The sequence below is a fragment of the Pezoporus flaviventris genome, unplaced genomic scaffold (assembly GCF_033815535.1).
Source record: "Pezoporus flaviventris isolate CSIRO_AGI_PZ_B2104156 unplaced genomic scaffold, CSIRO_AGI_Pfla_v1 ptg000035l, whole genome shotgun sequence".
NCBI classification, from domain to species: domain Eukaryota; kingdom Metazoa; phylum Chordata; class Aves; order Psittaciformes; family Psittacidae; genus Pezoporus; species Pezoporus flaviventris.
In genome coordinates, this window is record NW_026892583.1 from 6,022,253 (window position 1) to 6,048,767 (window position 26,515).

Below are 26,515 nucleotides of genomic sequence, written 5' to 3' on the forward strand. Positions count from 1 at the left end.
CAGATGAGAAAATACTAGTGACTAGCCACCAAGACAATAACAGGTTGCAGGGACAGAAAGCTGTCCCTGTCACATACAGCTGGATGTTTGCCACTGGAGCATCACAGTGAGATGGTGCTAACGACACAGACAGCTGTGTTTGGTATCACAACCCAAGATCAAAAAAGCAGCTCCTACTTAGTGAATTGAACTGTGTGGATTTGAAACAGATACTTCAAGTTTTCTTTTTTGAGAAGGTTAGTTAATCTTAGAAATAGATGGCGGCTGCCAAGAACAATGAAGTAGATATTGCATATGTGCTGTCATGGTAAATACTTAGTAAGGGAGAGGAAAATGCTGTTCAAGCAGAGGACTGTGCTTGCGATGCTGGCTGGCTCAGAGCTTGTTTCTTCCGTGCCACAGCCATGCGCAAGGCCTGAAGAATCATGTTCTCGTTGTTCATGATGTTGTAATCAGTCAGCTTCAGGAGCTTGTTGAAATCTTCTACTTTCAGTGAGACCTCCCTCGTTGAGTATGGAGAGCGGAAACTGGAGATATCAACCTTGCCCAATTCCATTTCAGCAGCGCTACGTGTCATGCCTGTCAAGGGGAACCAAAAAGGGTGCTTGTATTATCTCAGGAAATTACAGTATTCTGATAGATTATGGCAAGAATAATTTAGAGAGATTATAAATGCAATTGCCATGAAGACAAGAGCAGTGCTATGATGTCTGACCAAATTCTATCGAAATTGTGTCACTAAATATCATTCTATTGAAAACAGCACCTCCTACTGCCCAGCTCATGGCACCTCATTTTATATGGTCACATGCTCCAGTCAACCTACAGGCTGTCAAGTAAAATACATACTAAAGGTAAAAGCAATAAAGATATATAGGACAGGAAGAAGCAGAATGTTAATAGCCTTGGAAATCATGACAACAAAGCCTGCACCTCAAATACTAGCCCCAAAATTGCACAGTGACTGTGTTAGTTCGTGCACTACTGCTTTCATTTTCCAAAATACACAACCGATACATTAAACAGCAAAAATAGAAAGCACAGTGGCCCTCCACAGAATGATCATGTACTGGACAGGTAATTTTCCACTAAATCTGACCATCATAAGAATACATCATCTGACAAATATGTTTTATTCTACGTGGTAAGGTAAACTTTTGGAGATCACAAGAAGAAATTAGTTCCCATCCCTCTACTTGCAGAACCTGTTTCTTCTTTCACTGAATTGCATCAAGACTCAGACTTAAAGTTATGACCAAGATTTGACCTGATTTCAAAAATGGTTTGTGTCAACCCCTTTTGCAATATATTCTCTAGTAGGAACAAGTAAACAAATGATTTTTGTATTGGAGCAGGGAAAAAAAAGTATCCAGGGAGTGAGAGCATTTGTTGGGTCAATAAAATTAAATGGGCAGTGTTAACTTACCAGGTGCTACGTATTTTTGGAAGGTGTCATTCACCAATGGAAAATAAAGCAGCAGAGGAGCTCCTGGGGTATCTGCACCATCGAACATGTAGCACTCCTTCAGATTCTTCTCATCGTCCTTCAGGCCAATGCTGGGAAATGGAATTCCCTGCTCTGAGAAGTATCTGCAAGCCTGCTTCAGGGGCTGGTCATGGCCCAACAGCAGCAGCATAAAGAATGGAAAAGATACCCAAGATCAGGCTGCTGCCGAAGCCCAGTAGTTCAAGCCAAGTTATACGAAATAGAGTGGTAGCACTGGACAGCCAGCAATAGTGTGAGCACCAGCAGCTACAGATATGTTTTCCTCTTCCCTGAGGAGCTATTTGGAAATAGTCTTACAGGAAAACACCTAATGTCAAGATGGCAATGAGGGTTTAAATACATATTAAGGCACATTTCTAAAATGGGAATATGATTTAGGAACAGAACAGGTTAATTGAAAGCATGTTATAGAGCATCATTAATTAAGTGAGAACTAAGTCAGAAGATTGTAGATATAAACAAAACTAAATTTTCAGTCCAAGACAGTAAGATTCATAATCACATCTGTCTATATAGCAGTATAACTTGTGAGTTGACCTCAATAGATTTCAGCAAGGTTTTGAGACCAACCTATAACTTAGAATTTTAGAAATAATATGAGATTTCAAAGTAAAATATGTTAGACCTCAAAATAGTACTTCTCAAAACAGTAAAAGCATTCATCAAAAAGCTTATTTGTGATGATCAACATTGTTGAATTATCTAACAAAACACTGAATTACCACCTCAATTTGTTTGAATTAAATATTTCTAGAAGACTTATGAGTACAAGAAAGAAATGTAATGCAAGTTTTTCAGCTGCAGTACAGAGACAAACATGTGTCATGTGGTAGCACAACGTAAGACCATTGAAGTATCTTCCATTGGAAAAAATGACAGAACTCCATGTTTTCTGTGGTGCTGTTCAAGGAGAGGTTTACAATTCCAAGTCTATATTTTGAAGAATAAATCCACTTTTTTATGTGGTGAACACCACTTTCAAAATCTATATAACCATTTTAACTAAATCAGATTTCTGTGAACATAACAAATGCCTTTAATATCTTGCTTCAAGCCTACTATTTAAGGAGAAAAAAATCTATTTATTAAAAAAGATAAAAATAAAGATGAAGAAATTCTTCACTCGTTAGATTGTTCTTGAACAGCTAGAAAATCACATATAAAATATATATTAAAGGAAAATGCAGATTAAATTCAGCACCTGAATCACAAAGTTTTCCCAGCTATAGCTGTGCTATTCAATCCTACGTATAATTGCAATAGAAGTGGCAGCTCAACAATCATGACTTTACTATGCCACACTGTATTTCCTTGGTGAAGTGTTCAGGGCTATTTTAAAAGTAGTTAGAGAAAACTAAAGATATTTCCCCCTCTGGGAATTTTCATTCTTCTTCTATGGTTTGGAAACACCCTGTTACTAATTTTTGCTAAGTTCCATGTTTTACGGACAACTGTCTGAAAGCTGTGGAAAGCAGAGGAAAAACCATTACTAAACCAAGAGAGTTTTCGGACTTCTTACCAAGGTCTGTGATCCACCAGTGTAATTTAAGTGTATGATGAGGTCCACTTTCCGCTCTGGTCTCAAAAGGGGTGGGCAGCTGGTTTCAAAGAAGAAAGCTGCATCTACCAGCTCCAGGTGCTCTGAGTTGCCTCTCAGGTCATTAGGAGAAGCGTCTAGCAATGTGTCTAAAGAGTAAAAGATTCAGTTATTAGCAAACTTGCAAAAAATACATCTGGAAAGCAAAAGGAAGGCAAATCTCTCTCCCATCCAGGATTTTCCCTTTGCTTTGGGGTAGAATGCAGCAATCCTAATGCTTCCTTTAGCCTCTCCACTCAAGCTTCATTGGTGTTTCCAAACCCATGGACTCCACTCACTCAGCTCTCCTCAAGATGTTTAAATGGCCCTCACTGATTCACAGCCCTGCGCCTGCCCCAATGACCACCGAGGCACATAAGCAGGAGTGCTGTCCACACCTTTCCACTTTGCGAAATGCTCCTGCTGGATGTACTCGTTGTGCATCTGGAAGCCCTTCAGGAAGTTGTGGTACTTGGACACAGCAGGACGGTCCGTCAGGATATCCCGGAGAGTCGTGGAGAGGCCACTTGTAGGAGTGAACATGCATGTAGCCATCTCATATGGCTTCTCAGGCAAGTCAGGTTGTTCCTCTAGAGACACACAGTATGAATGACATGAATTGAATTATAACCACAGTTAAGAGGAGGCTAGGTGCAAAGAGAAGAAAGGGACAGCTCTCAGCATTGTGTTCTTTTTCCCTACAGTCTGCTGTGAGTCCTGGTTAATTTCTTGATCAAAATACAAACTTACTTTCATTTTGTAAACTCCAGAGCCTTGTCCAAGCTAAGGCCAGGTTGGATGGAGCTTTGAGCTACCTGATCTACTGGAAGGTGCCCCTGCCCATGGAAGGGGGATTAGAACTAGATGAGCTTTAAGGTCACTTCCAACCCAAACTAGTCTATGATTCTATACTACGATTCTGTACTGACTAAATGATCATTTTTCTCATTTTCTTCTTATTTTTCTGTTTTGTCTCAGTACACATTAAAGTAATTCACTTTCCCACGCAAATTAAAAAAACAGGAAAAATCGTTTTATTTATACATTTAAAGGAATTACTGCCTTTAGATTCCATGTAGGTTAAATATGAAACTCAAAGCTTACTTTGAAAAGAATAGAAAAAGTTGAATATTTTATTTTTAGATTAAATACTTTTACTTTTAAAAAAAGTTTATTCAATTCAATTTGGCTGTGGACAGCTGAATTCAACAGAAACCTGAAAATGTCTTATATAAACCCAAATATAAGAGTTTGGGTGTTTTTTCCAAAAACCTGAGATTTACCTATTTCAGCCACTTTGTCGTGGGTCCATCTGTGCCAGAAGTCCTCTGAATTGTCAGCTGCATGCCAGGCATCCAAGAGGTTTTTGGAGAAGATACTACTCCACATTCCTAGGAAGTGGGAGAGGTATAATAAGTAGTGCTGAGGTAAACACAAGGAAGTTCTTTTCAAAAATTTGCCTCTGCTCCTTCCGCAGCTGCTCTTTCACTTTTTTCTGTTTCTATCCAATTTTCCCAGAGATCAGCCTCAGCAGCAGAGCTGACTCAGAAGGCAGAATTGTTTCAGAAGAAATTTCAAAGGATTTTCCTTCTGACATATTTTACCTGAAAATTTTTTCATTAATTTTACAATGTCATTTTCCTATTTTTATTTCCCTTTTCATTTGATAAACTGGAGCACCTCCCGTATGAAGACAGGCTGAGAAAGTTGGGGCTGTTGAGCCTGGAGAAGAGAAGGCTGCGTGGAGACCTCATAGCAGCTTTCCAGTATCTGAAGGGGGCCTATAGGGATGCTGAGGAGGGACTCTTCATTAGGGACTGTAGTGACAGGACAAGGGGTAACGGGTTAAAACTTAAACAGGGGAAGTTTAGACTGGATATAAGGAGGAAGTTCTTTACTGTTAGGGTGGTGAGGCACTTGAATAGGTTGCCCAGGGAGGTTGTGAATGCTCCATCCCTAGCAGTGTTCAAGACCAGGTTGGACGAGGCCTTGGGTGACATGGTTTAGTGCGAGGTGTCCCTGCCCATGGCAGAGGGGTTGGAACTAGATGATCTTAAGGTCCTTTCCAACCCTAACTATTCTATGATACTATGATTCTATGATTTTCAGCCATCTCCTTCTCTGATTCCCCTCTTTCTTGACATATTTATTTTGTCTTACCATTTCCATCAGCTTCCAAAAAGTGTAGATCTCCAATTTTCGAAGGTTTTGTAAGCTATAGGAAATGGTGGTGCTTCACAAGCACTCAGAAAGGCATATAAAAACTTTGTTTGTCATTTTAATTTCATATTATCTTAGTCCAAATGATAAAACCACCTTTGTAGGTGAATGAGTTTCAGGAGACATGCTGAATTTCAGCTGACTGACCCAGTACTTCTGCTGCCAGAAGCAGAACGACAGGTTTCTGGGGACTAATTTCTAGCATCATTAGTGTTTGCATGAAAATGTTGTCACTCTCCCAGGCTGGTGAGTCACCTTGCATGAAGCAGATCCGCGACTCAGGCAGCTTCTTCATCAGGCGACCCATGAAGAACTCGCTGCCGAAATCCTCTGCGCGAATGAAGGCACCATACTTCAGGAAGCCCACCTCATACGGTGTGAACTCTACCCACTCTGCCAACACAAGCACCAGCAACGTTAGCTCTGCTACTAAAAGCAGTCCAGCTGCTAGACATGGAATAAGCCTTTCAGGTGCCAGTCCTAGCAGGCAAACTGGCTTAGCACGTGCCCTGAGCAAATCCTGCTGAAAGCCACCACTGAACCAGCTGTCACACAGTCTGCGGGTTTATGAAAGAACAAAGTCAGAGCTAAGGGAAAATTTAAATTCTTTACACAGCAATCTGTGTTCTAAAACAAAGGTTGACTTCTATTGGTTACTGCCTTTAGCCAACCATGAAAAACACACATTAAGCAAAACTAAAGCTCCAGTGAAACACTTTCTATAAGAATTCGTAATGTTTCTGAGACAGTATCATGGATCTGTATTGTGTTATTAGTCTGAAGTTAATGTCTGAACATGCACACTTACATGCCAGAAGATCTATAAAATACTGAACTGCTGCTGTCTATCCTGTGGCTGATCGGTTACTCTTTATACCTCTGAACAGGACTTGGAGTGAGAATTTAAAACCATTTGTCATTATTTACAGCATCCCCATGCTGTATCTCCCCAGGGAAAAACATAGCTCTTTTCCAGAATGGAAACCTTACCTCTAAAATCTTTGGTGGCAACTTTATCCTTGACATTGAGGGCAAGGTAGATGGGCAGTGGGTTCTGACCCTGATTCACTGCCTGACGTTGATCAGAAAGTCTGTGGTGGCATTTCTGGATTTGGAAAAAAAAAAACCAACACATTATCTGATAATCAGCTCCTTGAAGACATCAGCTTGTAAATCTGAATATGGGATATAATTTTCCTAAATTTCCTCCTAGATCTTTTTCCGTGTTTGAATAACAGAGGGCAAGAAAATCATGGGAAGGAGAATAATTGCTGTTAAGATAAGCAGCCATGTTTTACGTTCAGATTACAATGACAGTAATGGGCTGCTTCTCATGCTATTCTAACTTTGCTTTGCTAAATATAAATGAAAAACTATGGCAGGTCTGTATAATTCAGCTGTTATCACGTACTTCATCTGTTATGAATTCTTCGAGGCATCATGTTAATGGCCCTTCTTTGCCCAGATTTTTTTTTAAAACCATATTGAAAGTTAAGATCCACAGAGGAAAAATCTGTGAGCTGTCCAATACTAACAACTTATCTTGTATATGAAATGGAGATTTCAAGTGCACTTCAGACAAATTAAATTCTACCAGATTTTGCTATGTAACATTGAGGCCAGAAATACAATGTGAAATACGCTATGAAATTACAGTATATCATTTCACCTGTTTCACGTGGACAAAATAGAAACCACATGTACAGGATTTTAAAATAAAATAGCTATTTCTCCAGCTATCATCAGTCTGCTGGCTAATACGGGAAGTTTTGCTTGTGCCATTACAACAATTAGGAACCAGAGGTCCTACGAGATCAAATCCAAAGTAGCTGAAAGGCACCTGCAAAATCAAAGTTTATATACCTAAAATGTCTCAGGAACTCTGGATCTGTACACTTTCTCATCACTGTAACACAAATTGCAGTAACTACATATGTGGTACATCTTCAGTACATTCAAGGTGTGACTGCAGCTAGTGTAAGTACTGCAGCAATGGAGACATTAAAGCATTGGGCCATAAAAACCGCCCAAGAACCTAAAAAACTTCTTGGACAGCTACAGTGTTAATTAGTATGCTGGTTATTTTAGAGCTAGTCTGAGCACTTCTAGGCTACGTTCAACCACACTTTAGGCTCCAGTGTAGACATACACTACGTCTCCAAGTTATTAATGTAAATAAGTGGTGTTCTGCCTACACACCGAGTGTCTTTTCCTAGGGTTTTAATTTCTTACAAAGATCATAAAGTCACAAACTTTATGAGAAGAAAGATGTATAGACATTACCCCATCATTTAGCATGGCTTCAATCATGAGCCCCCACAGATCAATAAAAGATGTTTTATGTCCTGCTTGGGTCCTTTGGCTCAGCTCTCTGTAATAATTCCTCAGACTTCTCAAGCAAAAAGCTCCCATCTTACACTTGGCTGCTTGCTTCCGAGCTTCAATAATGATTTCTCCAAGATCCTTACGTGACCAATCAGCATCTTCATACAGTTTTGTCATTGTCCTGCAGGCAGAAAATACAATGGAGAGTGGAAAGAAATGAAGATGCTTTTGAAACTCAGAGGATACACTTTGCAGACCTTTGAGCACTTACTGTTTTATCTTTAGGTTACTCTTTGAGCTTACTTTGAGCAGAAACAGAAAGCTAAAGCAAATCATGTCTGGAATCCAACACAAACAGCCATCTGTGCTGTTTCTGTCCAACAGTAAGTAACCATAAAGGATCATTTTGCACAGGATTAAGAACGGTTGCACTTGCAATAAAGTCTCCTCTTCTGGTGAGAGATAAGTCACTTCCATTACACCAAATGTATGATGCATAATAGGCCTTTCATGGGTGACCTTGACATTCACAGACAAAGCTGGAAGCAATAACTCAAGAGATCCCTTTTAGCATTGTCAAAATTTAAAACCCTAGACAAAGCCTGGGTTTTGCTTAACACCAAATAGCAGTATCAAAATGACTCCTCACCATGTTGTGCCAGAGGAGCCACTGATGTATGAAACACAATCCAGAACACGCAATTTTTGAAGACCCAAGATGCTGCCGTACATGCCAGTAAGTGCTCTTATCCCACATCCTGCTGTGGTCACAGCCACTATAGGCACCTGTTCAACACAGAAAAGGGCAAAAAGAAAAGGCTGAGAAATGGCATTAAAGCACATCCATGTCAAAAGATGACAGATGTGCAAAAGCAACATTCAAACTCTAGTAACACATAAACTAGAGATCAAACAACTGCTCTGTAAGCTATAAATAATACAGGTTGCTGGATATCCCTGTGGGGTATAGTAGAAGATCTTGGCACCTCAGGAAGGATTTTTTAAGAATCATGGACCAAACCCCTTGGTTTGAAGTTCCTTCAAGTGATCCACTTGAAAGCCAAGTGGAAATAGAGACTTTGCTCATCCAGACAGACTGTTGAGCTCTCCAGCTGAGATCACCCTGGCTGCAAACAGTGCCCTGGAGCTGCTGACAGAAGTTCTCATGTGCCATCCAGGTGGAGGTGAGAAATCACTCCTCATCTCCAGGCTTGAGGGAAAGGAGAGAGTAAAGTACTCCAGCAGTGCCTTTCCTACTTACCTCATGCTCTTGTAGATCTTCCTCCAGATGAAGAATACTTTTCAGTGCATCAGCAACCACCTTCCTCCGGTTTTGCAGGAAATTCTGTTCATCAGTGCACAGGTCAAACCCCAGGCGGGCATCTAGGTTTCTTGCTCTGTAAAACAGACCCTGAGTCCTGAGACCAGGGCACAAATATTGTTATATTATTATTCACCATGGTCAACTCTAGCTATGCTTATGTCTGTTTACAGACCAGCCTGCGTAAATGAGAAATAACACAGACAGGCCTCTGCTAATTGCTGCAGCTACTAACAAGAATGCAAAAGGGAAGGCAGAGCAGAACATGACATACTGTCCTGGTATGGTAACAAGGTACCTACAACACATTTCTGGTTTTATTTGCTCATGTAATTCATTTTTGCTGCCATATATGCTTATAAGTAGATAACCAGTCAACAGGCACTGCAGTTTAGGGCAACAGCTACCATGCCTTTGTATTATTTTGGTTTTATAATACAGAAATCTGATTTCTTTGTGGAGCTGCTCTCTCCACCTGTAGCCATAATAAGTGCACACAAATTGAGATCTACTTATTGAGCTGCACTAACAGCTTGGAAACTTGAAGGAAAGGGTACCCATGATTTAATTCTCCATCACTGAAAAAGGAGAGCCTGGCAAACAAAAGCCAGCAACCCAAAGACAAACACACCTCTGCTTACAACTGAGCTTGCACAGACCCCTGCTGATTTCAAACGAGATCTGTGTAGGTGCAAATGGCTCCCAGTTACAGGATCAGGTCTTGCTGGAGACACACTTACCATTCACTTGCCTGTGTGTACAAGTCAATTGTCCTGTCCTGAAAATCGCAATACAAACAGTGTAAGCATGCTCAGGTCATTAATCCTGCACCTTCCTCCCCCACTTCATCTATGAGCTGAGTTTCACTGTCTTTGCAGTTAGCAGTGCAGCTGCAGAATCTGGCCAGCCATGGTCTGGGCTGTGAGAGACATAATAAGTTCCAGTACAATCTGGGCTGAATAGAAGTGGGCCATTCTCCCAAGCAGGTGGGCTTAAAGCCCCTCATGTTTTCATAGCTGGACACCTAATTCACCCATCACTTTCTGGGAAGGTTGTTGAAATCTGGACACCTAAACCACAGGCATATGGATGTTCTCTATCCTCCGCTTCAGGCTCTCCCTTCACAAATATGTTTTAATTGTCATATCCATTACTGTTAGCTTGCATACTATGTGGATGAACATGTTAGATATGTCCTGAGGAAATTAGTTTAAACTCAGAACAGGGTTGAGCAGCATGCCTAGAACTACATGCAGAATAAATATTGCATAGTTGCAAAGTGATTGTCATTCACACCTTAGACTACAGCATTTGTCATTTCTGACAGGAACTGAATCACTGAACTATAAGACTTGTCACCCACCAGCCTGAATATGTCAAACATCAGCCAGTCCATATGCTGGGCTGGTTTTCAGTAAGAAAGACTTGTTCTCACCTCTGCTACTGTTATTTTCTCTTGTATAGGAAGTGAGTTCAGAGCTAGAATCACAGATTCGTTCATATCCCTTTCATTTTGACTTGAGATAGACTGGAAAAAAGGGTAAAAAAAAAGTAATGACAGTCAACTACTACACAAAAAAAGGGGGAAAAGAGGGTAAAAGCAGTCTTTCCCACATCTTTCATACATGGAATTACCAATTCCATACATATACACATCTGCACACATACTCAGGTCTCAGAGGCCCCAAAAGAAATACACAGCAAAGAGCCAGCTACACATTAGTGATGATAACATACCCGGCTGAGCCGCCTCCGCCGTGGTAGAGCCACGGTGAGCGCCGAGTGATTATACTTGATGTAGTGGAACCTGGCCGGGGAGGTCGGGCAGAGGCAGGAGCTCAGCGTGTGGATCTGGGTTCCTTCATATGACCCATCCACAGTTAACGCAAACTTTCTCTCTGAAGCAAAGGAGTTTCAAGTTCAAGTTCTTCAAAAAAAGGTGGATAATTTTTCTGCACAGTAATGTAATACATGTTTTTCCTAAGTAATTATTTTGATACCCAAATTATTGGTTAAATAAATACACACTTAGCCTTTAGGTTTCATCTTTAGAGCTTATGTCCAGAACATGCCATATAGCACCTACTGCTATAGTTGCACTGGCTTTCACACAATAAACCTCAGGTATGTGTTTTCAAGTAACTGAAAAACAGTCTTTATATAGAATGAAATCAACACAGGTTCAAGGTGAAAAATACTCTGCAAATCCACACACTCAAGAGTATATAATCATCCTTCAAAAGATTTATCCCACTCAAGCATTTGCAGCCACATCTAGTAGACTTCTTCACTGAGCTCAACTTGAGTTCAACTGGACCATCCATGTGCTTAAGCAGTTTGCTGGATTGGAGCCATCAGGAAAAAGTCAGAGTGAGTTTAAAAATTGCATAGGAGATAACACACGTCCACAAGAACAGACTCAACATGGTATCAATGCACTGCTTAAAATGTGCAACTGATGTCTTTGGAAATATATTGAGTGTCATGTTTTACATTGTTATACTGAAAGAAATTTTAAGAAGTTAAAATTATGAATGTGGCCGAATCCTCATTCTATTTTCTATGTCTCTGAATCAAGAAGTAACAAGAGTTAGCTCCAGTTTAAGGCTCAAAAAATAAAATAATCAATTCCTGCACAAATACTTCGCAATATTACAAGCATCTGACACAATTGTAGAGCAAAGTATTTTGTGGGGAAAACAGACCACACGCTCATCACACCATGTTCTATAATAATCTACTTTTTACCAACTACAGCCTCCTCCACAGGCCACTGGCATCAGTGAGATTGTCTTGCATCCTAAATAACTTCAAACCCTGGTGTTCAAGTGTGAAACACTGAACATTTTGCTATAAAGTGACATGCAGATTTCCCCTATTAGTCAGTGAAAGGCTCACCTGTACTGTCCTTCCTCAGCCTCCCACCATTCACCTGCACATCCAAACAGGAAACTTCACGGGACTGTAAAAGACAACCAGGGCAAGAGAAAAAGGTGCTTGCTGTTAGCAGAGCTCTGCCTTGGCTGGTCCCTCAGTCATGTGCAGTACACAGGGCTTGGGGCGTACACCTCAGGGGAGAGATGGTGCCTTATAACCCCTCTACTAGATCTAGGGAAGTGGCATTGGGCTTCCACATGGGAAATCACAGCTCATGTAGAGATGAGGAAAGAGGAGGGATCTGCTCAATCCCAGCTTGAGAAGCAGCCCCAAAGGGCCTGCGGGAGGACTGGCAGCAGGGGAAGGCTCCCTGGGCAGGGTGCTCAGCCAGGCTGTCCCTGGCAGATCCCAGAGGGATGTCTGAGCCCAGCTCAAATTGGGCAGAGATGAGCACTGGTGGCAGCCACAGCTTTGGCAGCTGCAGCCTCTCCCAGCGTGAGTCACTTGCAGGGATCATCTGGGAAAGCCAGTACTGACACCAGCTTTAGTCTGCCTCTTGGCCAATGCCTTCATGTCACTGTGTGGAGCAACTAGCTGGAATCTTTAATACTAGCTTTGCAATAAGCATTGCTATATGGCAGGGAAAGGATTATGAAATAAAACGTACCACTAAAACTCCATTAGTAACGATGTTTTCAGGAGGATCCGGACTAAAAGACAAAATGGAAAGCAATCAGTTCAAAACCAGCACTCTCTTTTACCTGTCTGGTTGAGTTTTTTGACCCTGCTTCTATCATAAACTCATTATCTTTAAAAATCCATCTTTGAACATGCTTCATGGGCAAACAGCATCAGAAATTGTAGCTGGCCGTTCAATCCAATTTGCCTTTTACAGCCTTCAGTCTGAAATTTAAACTGTTTATGGAGACCTGCTGAATGGAAGAGCTCCTTACTTATCAGACAGGATCATTTTCTGACACACTGAAACAAGTTAGCACAGGGATGGCATAATTACACTATTGCCCCATATTTCTCAATTTAAACCTGGGAAACAGAACTGAAAAGCTGGTGAATTCATCCAACCCCGTAACAAAAAAAAAAAAAAAGAAAACAAATTACTTTAAAAATCAACAGCAGCACAAGGACTGATTTGCATGCCCATTCTCTCCATTATCTGTGCAGCCAGCACAGAAACACAGTAAAAATAAAATCTAGTCTATTCCCACAACTAATCCAAATTCCAAGTATCATTTTCCCCACATTGTTATGACAAAGCAAGCACATGGGATCTCTCAGTCAGGAGCAAGATGGGTTTGAAACTCAAAACAACCTCCTCTGCAGGATGCCCCTTGTAGCCTGGTGAGCAGCAGCCATCAGGGACAACTCTACGCTCCCATCAACATCTGTGCTACATTCTCCATGTGTCTGGATGCCCGCTGTGTACACACACGCATCATGCACTGTCATGCACCCCTTCTTCATTAAATGCCTTGCACAAGCATCTCCTGAACACCCAAAGTCCACCTCTGTTCTATTCACCCAGTGACAGTGTCAGGGGGCAACAAGTATAAACTGATCTTTTGTGTCAGCAACATTTTTTCTCTGGCTTACATTTCTGTTGATCATCTATTTGACCTTACGTACCTGCTCTCCATTGTGAATTCAACCTCCAGCTCCTCTTTTCCCTGCAAAAGAAAATGAAGGCTGTCACTGCAGGTTAGTCCTCTTGTGATCAGAGATACCCCAAGGGAATCTGTGCTCTTCAGGGGTCTCTCTATAAACTATTGTCCACCTTTTGTTAATGCACATGCAGCAGATTTAATTTTCTTCACATTGTATATGTTGTATTTCTAGTGTTCTAACATCGTATCCATTAGTTTAGACCTTGCAGGACAAATGCAATACATAATCCAGGGCCTCCTGGGAGTTGCTCCCCTTTCTGTAGGCACAGGCTGACCCCTCACTGTTTCACAGGAGAGCCACAATTCCCCTTTCCCTTCTCCTCCCACAAGCTCTCACAGTCCCCACTAATCCTCATCAGGAGCAAGGCTGGATTTCTCTGATACATCCAAATCATCCTGCCCCTCTCCCAGCCCTCAACCACAGCGTGCTCCGGTGTGCCTGGCAACACATGAACGTGGTGGCACGCCTGACCGTATGAAGCCCAGGATGTTCTGGAGGGTGTGCTTTGGTTTGGTGAAGTCTGCGCACATAGACTCCTTGCATGCTCAGACTTCATCTTTTGTAATTGCCTCCCCTTGAGATTTTCTCCCTCCTTTGTAGGTTTTGTGCCTTATCTTATTGCCCTCCTAGTTTGAGCACTAAGGAAAGGTTCCAAGGCTAGGCTGGACAGGGCCTTGAGCAATCTGGTCTAGTGTGAGGTATTCCTGCCCATAGGAGAGCATTGGAACTAGATGAGGTTATGTTTCTTTCCAAGTCTAACCACTCTATGACACTACAAAAATACAGCATGAAGAGCAGCCTTTCTAAAAGAGGTATTAATTCAACACTCAGTCTCATATTTCTAGGCCTAAACACTGTCCTTAAAACTTCATTATAAAGTTGTCTCAACCATATGAAATCAAGACCTGCTGAAAGTTCAATTATTTTAATAGTTCAGCTATGTAAGCTATGTTCTCTTCGTTTTCCAAATAAGCTGAATGTCACATTGGATTTGGGGTTTATGACTGCAGAACAAAGCACATAGCTCAGAAACACCAGCCCCAACTGTAAAATTATTGGGATAAAGTCTTGATATTTTGGTATCAAGGATAGCAAACAATCAAGTCTAATAACACTGGCCAACTCTGTCTGTAGAAGCAGAGCCCAAAACCTGCTGTAATTACAGAAGTAACTTGACATCAACACCGAAACATACGGACATACTCAGGTGGGTAAATGAATATTAAGAAAAGCTTGTATATGGGACATATGAAAGAAAAGCTGAGATAGCCACATTCTCACCTGACCACATCCCCTTAGCTTTGCCCTTGAATTTTATCTATACCTGTGGATTCAGCTGGAAAGATAGCTGAATGTTTTCTCCAAGCTGGATTTTGGAGACATCAAAGAAAACAGTGAGGAGATGGTCATCTTCAGTTGTGCTGTCCTCATCACAAACTTTAAGTTCCAGAATGTTCTGGGATCAAAAAAACAAACAAGCAAACAGATTATAAGGTTGAATAAACACGCTACAGATATTTAATTTTAGCTGAAGGAACTTGGGAAAGAAGTTCAAAAATGAAAAAATAGAATTTCTGCAGTTGCTCTCTACAGACTCTATTGGCTATGCAGACAGGTACAGACTTACCTAACCATGAAGAGCTGAATATCTACAGTGTGAATACTTCATAAGGGAACTCAGAAAGACCTGCAGAGTGGAAGGGCTATATGGTAGTTTGATACCTGGTAAGAATACCTGTTATGGATAGCCATGAACCTACCTTAACTTGACTCTGAATTGTGAAGTGGAAGGTTTCATTCCATGTTGGGTTCTTGCTGTTCTGCACTGTCTTGGTGCGGAAATGCTGAACAGAAGCTGTTGGCAGGCTCAGGCTCACATAGCAATCAGACTGGGTAACTGTTGAAGAGGGGGAAAGTGTGAAAGCAATGGACCAGTAAAACATACCTAGTACCCTACAAGGCATTGAATTTTGAAGCATAGAACACAGGACAATATGCAGAACGCAGGCAAAGATGCCAGCTAAGGTATCTTAGAGCCAGTGCTAAACAACCAGATTCTTTTACTTTTGTGTAAGCCCAGCAGTTTGTTCTGATTGAGAACTACTTCTAATTGCTGGAAAAAACAATAAACATTCAAAATACACAGTTACATTGCATTCCTTTTCAAAAAGATACATAGACATTGTCTATTTATATCAGACTTCAAAGGGCTTCCAAAGGTAGGCATAAACATGCCTTAATGTTTGTGGGGTAGCTCTGGCTGTAACTTCTGTCTTGTCTACTTTCTGGAGCACCCTTTCTTTCTCTAGCACATCTGGCTGCCAGTGCAGGGCAGGAAGGAGCTCATTGCACTGAAGGTTTCCATGAAGCTCCATTGCTGTCACAGAAACCAGGTCTTCCCGAAGACTGATCCCAGTCTGCTTTCTTCTATTTTGTGAAGTTAAATAAGGGAACACATGCACAACATAAAGCTCAACAACAGAGCTTTTCAAGAAAAAGAAAATCAATAAAAAATAAAAAACTGATTCTCTGTGGAGGTAAATTGCACTTAAACCTCTGTGAAATGGGTTAAAATAAGCACATGTGAGAAAAGCATCGAAATGCTGAAAAGTTTTATGGTGCAACATGTACTTTGAGAAAGTCCCGAGGCAAATTTTTCACCCGTAAAGCTGTACAAAAAAATGTTGCTTAATGTCACTATTTTCACCTTCATCTCAGTGCCTCAGCTAGAGTGGTAAAGGTTTTTGCAACACTTTATGTGCAGGTGAAAGCTTGCCCATGCTTCCCAGCACAGAGTGAGTTCTTTGCACAAGCACTGGTTTGCTGTTTCAATTAGAGGCAGGTCATAACATTCATCTATTAATTTTAATGTTTCCAGATGTAGGGAGGGCAGCTTTAATGTTTTTATTTTCCTTTCTCAGCTGAAGAGACCAGTTGCATTGTTTGTCTTCCCAGCTGAGCTCCATCATAGGTTATAGATGTTCAGGGCCAAAGCTGTGATGTGAAACTGTGATTAGCAGCAGTCTGCAGGTCTACATCATCAACAAGCACTTTCATTCTGAGGTCAGAGCAATCTGCTCCAAATATGTTTTGTCATCATTATTAGGAAATAAAAGACAAATGTGAATCATGAGATTAAGAATCCTGTGGACCCACACTCAAAAGATCAGGGATGATCACCCTACAGAACAAGATCTGTTAGTTAGGGATGACAGCCTACTCTAGTGCCAAAGACAGCATGGGGGAGTATTGCTCATAAATGCCAATCCCATCATTAGCATTGTAGTTCCTCTATTTGTTAACGCCACCTACTCAAGCATTCTTGCCATTGCATAGCAGACACACCTTCATCTGCATAGACTTGTGTCTTGTCCCACTCAGTTTTACTGGTAGACTTAGCTTTGGGAAACAGAATAATCAACTTGGCCCTTTATCGCACTCCTGTGTAACTGAAGGATTAACAAAGCCAGACTTTATTTTTTCCCCTGACTCCCCTGAGACATAAGTCATTTTTGTTCATAACTGAATGAAAAAAGAGTAACTTTGATGAAGGTAGTTGTGGTTTATACAAAGATAAATAAATTCTAAAAAAATATCAAAACATATGGAAATGACCTGAGCTTCTAACAGTCCTAATAGCTCCCAAACTTCTGTGTGCATACAGGAAACACCCATATATAAATTTTTTTGGCTCTTGGGAAGTGCAGATTGATATTAGCACAGACTGCTGTCAGCTCTTGTCCCCACTAGGAAGAAGGTCAGAAATGGCCAAATGCATGCCTGTGAGTGATCCAAAGTATATGTCACTGACATTTCCCATACAGCAATACATGTACTGACTTTGTCTGTTGCAAAGAACAATGTATTATTTCAAAACTATATCAATTTTGTTCCCGTAGGTGATCACTCTCTGCTTTTGCACTGTATCATATGCCTTGAAGAAATAACCACTTAGACAGCAGAGCCCTGACCTCATTTAGATCTCTGACTTTCGCTGTGGGACTTCTGACACCACCACTAAACAAGCATGGTTCCCTCTTCCCTTCTGCAAAATGTGTTTGGTGATGGCTTTTGTACTTCAGAGGTGTCCTCTGAAACCTAATTACCCCTTGTTCGTGACGTATTTTCCAGGTGTTGTGAGGAAGGCACTTAGAACACCCAGGAACCTTTTTTACATATCTCAGATACCTCAGGACCACACTGCCCAACCAGCTCCACGTACAAGCAGATGTGAGAACTGGCGCTCCACAGCACATCCTGTGCCCAAGCAGGTTGGTCACACCACAGTATCCCATTGCCTTGTATCAAGTGCCTTTTCACATACACATACAAGGTTCCCATTGCCAGCCACATGCAAGCAAATCATCATTACCCTGGTACGTAAGCCTAATCACCACCTAACTACAGCAATTACGCTCAAACATGATACACACCGCAGAGCTTCGCAGCAGGGACCTGTCGTGTCCCTCCCCTCGACCACAACACGTGAGCAGCCGTCAAACATGCTCGGGGTGGCAGCCATGGTATCACTGTGGGGTAATATCCTGCCAAAAGCAGGTGTGGCAGCAGGTGTTTATGAAAGCACGGTCTCTTCGTCCAGTTATTACACTAAGTTTCTAATTATCTTCCAGGATAATAGCAGGACTGGATTGTAATTGTGTTGTACCATTAGAAAGCATTACAGTAACGTGACCCATGCTGAAAAAAAACACCATGCTGCATCCCAAAATGCAGGGCTCAAGTTAACATCTTGTTCTTGTTCAAGCTAAAAATCTTGTTCTTGGCTCAAGCTAACATCTCACCTGCCTCATAGATAGCTCAAATTCAAACAGGACTAAATGAAAATGGTTTCATTTTAATTCTATACCTTTTTGATGCTAACAGAAGCAACCACCAGACCACTGGTAACCTGGCCAGAAAGCTGGATGTCTGTCTCCTCTTGGACTGCCTTTAAGTGCTCACGTTGAGATTATTTCTAGGGGCTAGATTTTCTTCATGACTGTTAGGGTATAGTTATTGTGCTGAAAGGATCTGAACCAAGAATGTGGTCTCAAACATCGTTTCCCCAGATCATTTCCTTCATCATGTCGCCCTGCACTCGGACCCATCCATGTCATAAATCATAAACTGTCACCACCAGCTGAGAAAAGCATTTTGCATCTTCCTCCCACACTGGAGCTGAGCAGAGATCTGTCTGAGGGTGGGTGGATAGGCAGGCATTGCTCTTTTCTAGAGTGGTGAATATTAGATAATTTTGATCACTGGAACTTTTAATGTTCTTTTTAAAAATAAAAAAAAACAACCTATTTAATTTTTTTATTCAAATAATTTAATTTCTTTAAAATTAAACATCTCCCTTCTCAAGGCCCTTCACAGACTGTCAGAATTCATTCAGTCCTGGGAGATCAGTTCCTGCTTCCAGGAAACATTCAACATTTACCTCCTAAAACAGCTAAACAGCAGTAAAAACCTTTCACACTCTCCCACCCTGCCCTTCACATTGGGTAGAGCACCCTCCAAGTAACTCTGCAACAGCATCACCAGTCTCGTTTACATCCCTGCTTAAAACTTCTGTTTGCTGAGATCTAAATCCTTACTTCCTCCTCCCCCCCCCCACCGCCCCTTTTCTCCTTTTATCAGTCCACATCCTCTTATTTTGTAATGAGATCTCAAGCAGCACCTAGAACAATAGGTTGTTGGTGAGTAACTGCAACTGCTTAAATGGTGAAGTAAGCAATAAATAATGATGAAACAATAACAACAGTGCAAGAACAGAACACCAGAGGAAGCCTGCGGGTTCCTGCAGTAAGCATCACATTGGACCATAGTTCCTCAAACAATAATGTATTTCACTGACTGCTTCTTTTGAGGATCTCAGAAGCCTAATGATGAACTGTTAATGCAGTGTTGCAAAATATGGGTTTCAATAAAAATTTGAAACATACTTAATAATTTTATAGCATATTGTACCCAAAATAAAATAAGCCTTATATTAAAAAAGACCAAATTTGGAATTTTCCAAAATTAATAAGCCTAATTTAAAAAAAAAAAAAAAAGCTTTAAAAAATGTCATTTTCTTATTAATAAAATGCTGAAAAATATTTTTAACTCTACATCAGTCAAAGGTCTATTTAGCCCGGGACCCACAGGCAGTGGTTCTCTTGGATGTTTTCAGGAAGCAGTGACTGATGGCTTAAAATTCCTCAGCTCAGCACCCTCGTGCAGTTGCCTGTTCTGACCTTTTTGTTTAAACCTTCGCAGTCTGTTTTGTTTTCTTTGCCATTTGTTAACTTCACTTAATGATTTAATTTTTCTCCAGTATCTTGTTCTTTAGCTCCTTTATCTTTTTGGGGGAAAGGTCCTTGGTCCTCTTAGAGGTGAAAACCAGTGCCAGAGGAGAATACACCCCACATTTAGTGGTGGGTGTCTAAGGAAGAGTAAAAGAGGGCAGGCAACATATAATGATCTCTCAGCCTTCACAGTTTAAGATTCAGACACTTCCTAAGCCAGACTTCACTGGATTTTTCTTCTATGAACTTGTTCAGTCTCTGCCTGGAGCTCACAAACTTTTGGCATCAGTGGTCTCCTGCCATGGGGATAGCCCAAGCTGAACCACGTGCTGCAAAAAGACATGTCCTTCTGTTCTAGAGCTATAGTGATTGCTGAAGGACTGTGAGAGGCTGAGCTTGAAATTTGTAATATTCTTCAGAGAAAGCCATGTTCTTAAGGGTGGATTGTATTGGTGCACATCCAAGTCTCACCCCGTCAGGGAGTCAGGATGCAGATGGAATACACACCCAAATCTGGGAACTGGCAAGTGTTCAGAGGTCCAGAATATCAAGAGCCCCACTGAGCCCGAGGGGGACGTAGGTGTGCTCAGCGGGAAGGGGGAATGTGAAGAACACAAACAAGGCCCTAGTTTCAAAGGTGGTATCAATGCTATCAGCTATGCATCAGTGTACAAATGGAAATTAGTGTTATAATTTACACACTGATGGGTCGGTGGGAAGAAGAGATGGCACAGTGCAAGGGCGAACTAAAAAGATTCAGGATTTGAAAAGCAGAATGAAAATTTCCTTAGATAAAAATACTATCTTATGCACTGAACTTCCATTCAAGGTGCTGTATTATGTATTCCATGGGAGATGTTAGTGAAGCTTTGAGAGTCTATTGTTAGGGATCAATTTTCCCATCTCCATTACCTGAAAAATTAAGCAGATAGACCAATAATGAAGTTAACTTGCAGCAGCAGGTTGAGAAATCTAAACAGTAGGTAAATATTAAACAAAGTGAAACAAAAACTCAATAGAAACCTAGTGCAAGAAGTGATCATGACAGAAAATAGCAAAATGGGGTTGACTTCTGAAAGAAAAGGATGGGCACAATTGGCGACAGACGGAATGAGCTGATTTAAATGGTTAAACATCTGTAAGATGCATGAGAAATATGTTACACCTCCCAGCTTGTTCTATCTAGAAAAGTTTGCAGGAGAAAAAAAATGACAAAAACAGCTGTGTAAAGGAAGAATGAAGAAAAAAATTATCAGTGTTAGGAAAATGGTACTCTAAAGAAGTCTACATCACTGGTGATCGAAGTACACATGCTCCTGGGTTTCCTAAGGCTGTGTCAAGCTAACCTCTAGGGAACTGTTAATATGACTGAAACAAAAATGTTCTCCCAGCTTTACACACAAGTCAGCAAAATTTTGTACAAGTGGTACACTTTTTATTGTAAGTTTCCCATTTTTCTGCCTCTCAGTGAAAGTCTCATACAGTTACCAACATGTAATTTGGACTTTCACATGGCCGGTGAGTTTAACCAGAGGTTAAATTTATTTATTAAACCATTTGAAATAGAGGATTATTTTTTTGTGATCAAGAGTGTCTCATTGAAATACGCAACTTTTACAAGTCTGGCTGCAAAGAAAACTAAGTCCTGAAATGGTGTAAAAGCAGATCTTTCTGATAAATGTAATGGCAGATTTTTAACTCAGCAAAATCAAATGTTACTGGAATTAAGAAGCTGTCATTCAAAAACAGATCCAGCAATCAAGCATAAGCAAGGCAGTGTGATTCTATGATTCTGTGATTTTCCTTTCCTCCATGATGAAAGTACCTAACAAGCAAAGCATTCACTTTTTGCAACTGTTAGTTTTGGTTTGTTTGTGAAAATTTTTTTCCCCTCAATATTGGGACTGATACTGCCATTTCAAATAGATGATAGCTTGGCAATATTGGCAGTGACTGTCTGCTTTTCTGTTTTCAAGTCAACATCCAGAATATGCTTTACAGTGTAAGACAAAAGAGCCTCAGTCTTGAAGGCCAGTGCTGTGGCTTTACTATTGCTCTGGACCCTCTGCCATGCTCCGAAAGCACCTTTGTTAATCAAACTGCTACTTTAAGCAGTTTTACAGGCTGGTGGGATGTGTCTTGGACTACGAAGCAGAAATGCCTGAGCATTTCAATATATGTCCCTTGCCATAGAAACTTTCTAGTGTAGAGAAGAACAGCATCAAAACATAGGAAACACCCTTCAGAATATAAGCAGTTTCAAGACATGATATAAATAGAAAGCATTAATCTAGATAAGAAAAAGCTGGAGAGGAAGTTTGGTAAGCTCATTATCAGGCCAATGGTTTAATAAAACAAAGTTTTGTGGGGAGGTATCTAAAGGATATGGTTTGCCACACCTTTTTCTTTCAGTTCAGAGTGCACTTTTGTACCTTCAATTAGGCCTTAGCTGTAGCAAGGGATTTCTCCCCAGCCTATAACTGAGCTTCAGATCTCCTTTCTGCACTTTAAACGTAGTCCAGTAGGAAGGCTCATACAGATCCTTCTTCCCCATACATTCAGCAACAACAAAGCATCTTACTTCCCTCCAATAAAAACTGGAGTAAGACACTCCTTATATACCTTTGTTATCTAAAGAAACTATAGCAGAACTCGAAACAAATCACTGTACATCATTTTAACTGAAGAAATTCATTTTGGTTTGGTTCCTAGAAAAAATTGCTAGATCCAGACCTTCTTATTTGTATAAATGAATGAATGTAAGACAATCAGACATCTCCTTAGAGTGGAGGTGACTGTCATTCACAGATTTTTTTCTAGTGCTCTGCAGTTCAGATATTTATAGCGCACTAATAAACTTGTACATAACTCATTCCTGGACATTTTCTAAAAGCAATAAAGAACAGAAAAAGCTGACACTGTAAGCCCCCAGCCAAGTTTTGAACCATGACTGTTCCCATGGCTGAATCAAATTTGACAGTCCATGAGCGATGTCAAGTATGCAGTCCTGAGCTCACATAAACTATTCTGCAATAGGCCCAGGGATGCACAGGGTGGACATTACTGTAAGAAGGAACCATAGAAAGAAGTGCCCCATCTAAACTTGTTATAGCCTTCCCTGTGGATAAAAATACCTTTCTTTGAAGATTCATATGTGAAATTTTTCATGCATTCTGTGCAAACATCTGAACTATAACTCAGGGTTAGACTTAAAACTTTCACTGGCAAAGATAAAAGAATAAATAATAACTTCCACCTATGCTATCTCATCTTCAGCATATTGCAGTTATGCATCTTGTCTCTCTTCTTTTATAAATACTTGTCAGTGTGACACTTGGTTATATTCCAAATAGTTTTACAAGCATCTTGATGCTCCAAGGTTATAGCAAAGATACTCACACAAATCTGCTTTCCTGGCATTTTTCATCCGTATGATTTTTACAGTGAGCAAGTTGCATGGAGAGGGCTCTGTCTGTTGAACAGCATGCAAAAGTTGTGGAATGAGCATGAAGAGAGAAAGAACAGAAGCGCAGTCAGAGATAGCATTGAATTAAGTGTTACAGTTCCAATAATCCAAGGCATTTCTCAACTAAAGTTCTTTCTTTTGCGTTTTCTTCTCCTTCATCCTAGGTTTCAGCCAGGTGTGGCCAGAGAGCCAAAATGTACGTTCCACCACAAACCAAACATCTGATGTCCTCCATTTTCCATTCTGAAGAAACTTGTGGTAACCCTTGACCTGAGGTGTCTGACTCTTGCAACCCAACAAGAAATGTATGATAGTGAGCCTTGCAGTGCTATTAATACAGCTGACACACACACATCTCCGTCTGCGTGAATTCAAAGGATGTTAAATATATTCACTGTATTTCACAACAAATAGCAGACGATCTAGCAGGGCAGGAATTAGTAACGATATCATGGTGTAATGATGCTGCTTGTCAGCTGGTTTACAGCTATATCACTACATTGTTATGTTTGACGTAGAGCCATGCTGGCTCCCAGACAATGAGGACCTGAAAAGTGTCTTCCAGAGACCTATCCCAAACTTCTCAGTAGGGGGAAGTGAAAGCAAGAACTCTGTAATTATTTCTCTCTGAGTAATTCAGCCCATCCAATCTCCCCTTTCGCAAAAGTCACAGGGAAATATCAATGGAAATCTTGGGAAACCACCTAGCCATAAGTGGTTACCAAACCTGCCAGGAAACTGGCTCGATTTTGTCATTCTCTCCCATCCTATGTAAGGATCAGACACACATGGTGTTTAATCAAAAGTACGGGGTCTGAAGCTGAGGTACTTTGTTCCCTAGATAATTGTCTTTTTTAAAGGAATAAAAGGAGGGAAATTTGCACATTTAATGCTTTAAATTAAAAACAAAACAAAACAAAACAAAACCAATATCCAAACCAACAAAAACAACAACCAAACAAAAAATTACAAAGAACAAACCACCCCACCAACGACCAAGAGGAGCAAAAGAAAAAGAGCAAAACTACGCAGTGATACAACAGTTCAAGCACTCTGCCTATAGGGCAGGGAATATCACTGCAACAAGCACATAGGTCAGTATATAACAATGTGCTACCATTTGTTCCCTTATGGCCCAAACCACCCACAAATTTTAAAAGAGCTGTATTTAATACATCACGTAATATTAGTTTCCTGGCTTTCCCAATGAACTCACTGATATTTCTGACATGTCCTTATATTCCCTCAGTAGGTTGTTTTGCCTAGCCCAGTTGGATGGAAGTGAAGGACAACAGTAACGTATAAAAAGATATATATATTTTTTTTTAATTAGGAATTTTCAAAGTAGTTAAATTACTGCAGCATTAAAATCCTTTCATTCATCAAGGCCAAAACACAAAGCAGGCACAAAACCCAGGCAGAAGCCCCACTTGCTCTCAGCCTTGCTGCTGAAGAAGAAATCTCAGAGCTGAAAGTACAGGAGGCAGAACCCCACATCCTACAGCAGGTACCCCCTGTCATCAAGGGGCTGTCTACACAACTCATCACAGAGCCTCCTTTTTCTTTCCTTACCTGGCTTTTACTGAAGAACAACCCCATGGTGATCTTTCCCGCGTCTGAACCAGGTGTGAAACGTGCAGTGGATGGGTTCAGAGGACTCTCGGCCAGGCAGCTTCTTGTGCTTTAAGCTGCCAGGAGCAGCAGGCAGATGTGTTAGTGCCTGACTCAGTGCCGCCTCACCCCAACACCACTGCTTGAGCAATCCCAACCCCTCCTCCTGCCCTGGAGGTGAGTGCGTGCTGCGCACCTGCACCGAGGCACAGACACCCAGGCTCCAGCGCTGCAGAAGCATGGTCTTTGCACCTGCACTGGGGAGGACATCAAGACCTGAAAGGGATTTCCCTTCACAGTTATGGGCACTGAGAAAATACTTTATACTTTTAGCATCCCCAACACTTCTGGAGGAGGCCACAGTGTCATTGCACAGTGGAGGGCTGTCAAACTTCAGCTCCCTGTATGGAGGTGGCTGATGCCAGCCAGGGTCCATCTGGTTGCCCAGGAGTGAGCAACAAGGATTTCTTTGGTGAAGGACATCCAAACAAACTGATGTGCATACAAAAAACTTTCTGTAGCCTATTCTTGACCATAGGAAACAGATGGATCTTTGTTTAAAGGCACATCTGAAAGATTGTTTCTTAATCCCCATCTCACCTTCATTTTGCTCAATACAGGCAGTAAGCTTTCAGCCAAGCAGCTATTGCAGTGACATATAATGCATGAAACAATACTCAAATCTCCTGTTGAAACGATGAGTTTCCCTTGTAAAGGCAAAGGTTTAAAGGCTCACTCACTTCTTAAACAGATTTGTCACTTTTTGCCTCTGAATTAAGGCGCTTCAATGAATGATCTCCAAGAAGATACATTTGGGAGGGTGAAATTTATGTTGAAATTCACACTAATTATTCTTTATGTCCTCATGTATTCTTCATGTCCTCACGTTTATAAGGCTTCACTGTGCAGAGCACTGCACAACATGTGAGGTGGTCAGTGTTTCAGTGAGGGAGTACCTGAACTGAGTACACAAGGAAAAAATTGGAGGGGTTTTTCTGGTAAAAAAAAAATCCTTGCTATTAGGAAATTTAACAGAAAAAACAAATTCAAAATAATCTCATTTCACTTTGTAATGAGTAATGACATGATTGGTAAAGGTTTCACAGACATATTTCAAATTGCATAAAACGTCTGGCATTTTAAGACACTCTAATGTAAGAACTAGATGCAACAAAAGTCACCCAGACAAACTTTAAACACATTAAGGATGGATAAAAGATCACAAAAAGCAGTAGTCAAAGGAAGATAACTCCAAAGAAAAATATAGAATCATAGACTAGTTAGGGTTGGAAAGGACCTTAAGATCATCTGGTTCCAATCCCCCTGCCATGGGCAGGGACACCCCACACTAAAGACTGCAAACAGCTCAGTTATAAGCATATTGCATGGTTTTATCAATGATCTTGAAAGTCTTAAAAAAAAAAAAAGAAAAACTAAAAACCACTATTGGTGCCCTGATTCAAAAAAAAAAAAAAGGAAATTGAAATATTGGGGATGCTACAGCAAACAGCTGCAGAACCATCTTGAGAATAGGAAGAATTCCCTCTGAGAGGGAAAGGCAGATTTTGCATCAACCAACAGGACACAATGCAGAGATAACCCAAGGCTGACTTGGGATGCAGCACACGTATGTCAGTAG

At 40.9% G+C, this 26,515-nt stretch overlaps 1 protein-coding gene across 1 annotated transcript; it reads right to left on the minus strand.

Moving 5' to 3' along the window:
- Nucleotides 1-200: 200 nt before the first annotated feature.
- On the minus strand, nucleotides 201-24,864 carry LOC133273800 (cytosolic phospholipase A2 epsilon-like). The gene is made up of 20 exons (XM_061462358.1): nucleotides 24,838-24,864; nucleotides 23,199-23,271; nucleotides 15,270-15,406; nucleotides 14,834-14,965; nucleotides 13,471-13,511; nucleotides 12,494-12,536; nucleotides 11,848-11,911; nucleotides 10,687-10,847; nucleotides 10,385-10,477; nucleotides 9,690-9,727; nucleotides 8,890-9,046; nucleotides 8,278-8,414; nucleotides 7,587-7,809; nucleotides 6,294-6,408; nucleotides 5,559-5,696; nucleotides 4,367-4,474; nucleotides 3,482-3,673; nucleotides 3,027-3,193; nucleotides 1,427-1,610; nucleotides 201-579 (listed from the first exon to the last, which is right to left on the minus strand). Exons 1-20 carry the CDS (start codon nucleotides 24,862-24,864, stop codon nucleotides 341-343), a joined length of 2,469 nt encoding a protein of 822 aa, XP_061318342.1. The 3' UTR covers nucleotides 201-340.
- Between the last annotated feature and the right edge of the window lie 1,651 nt (nucleotides 24,865-26,515).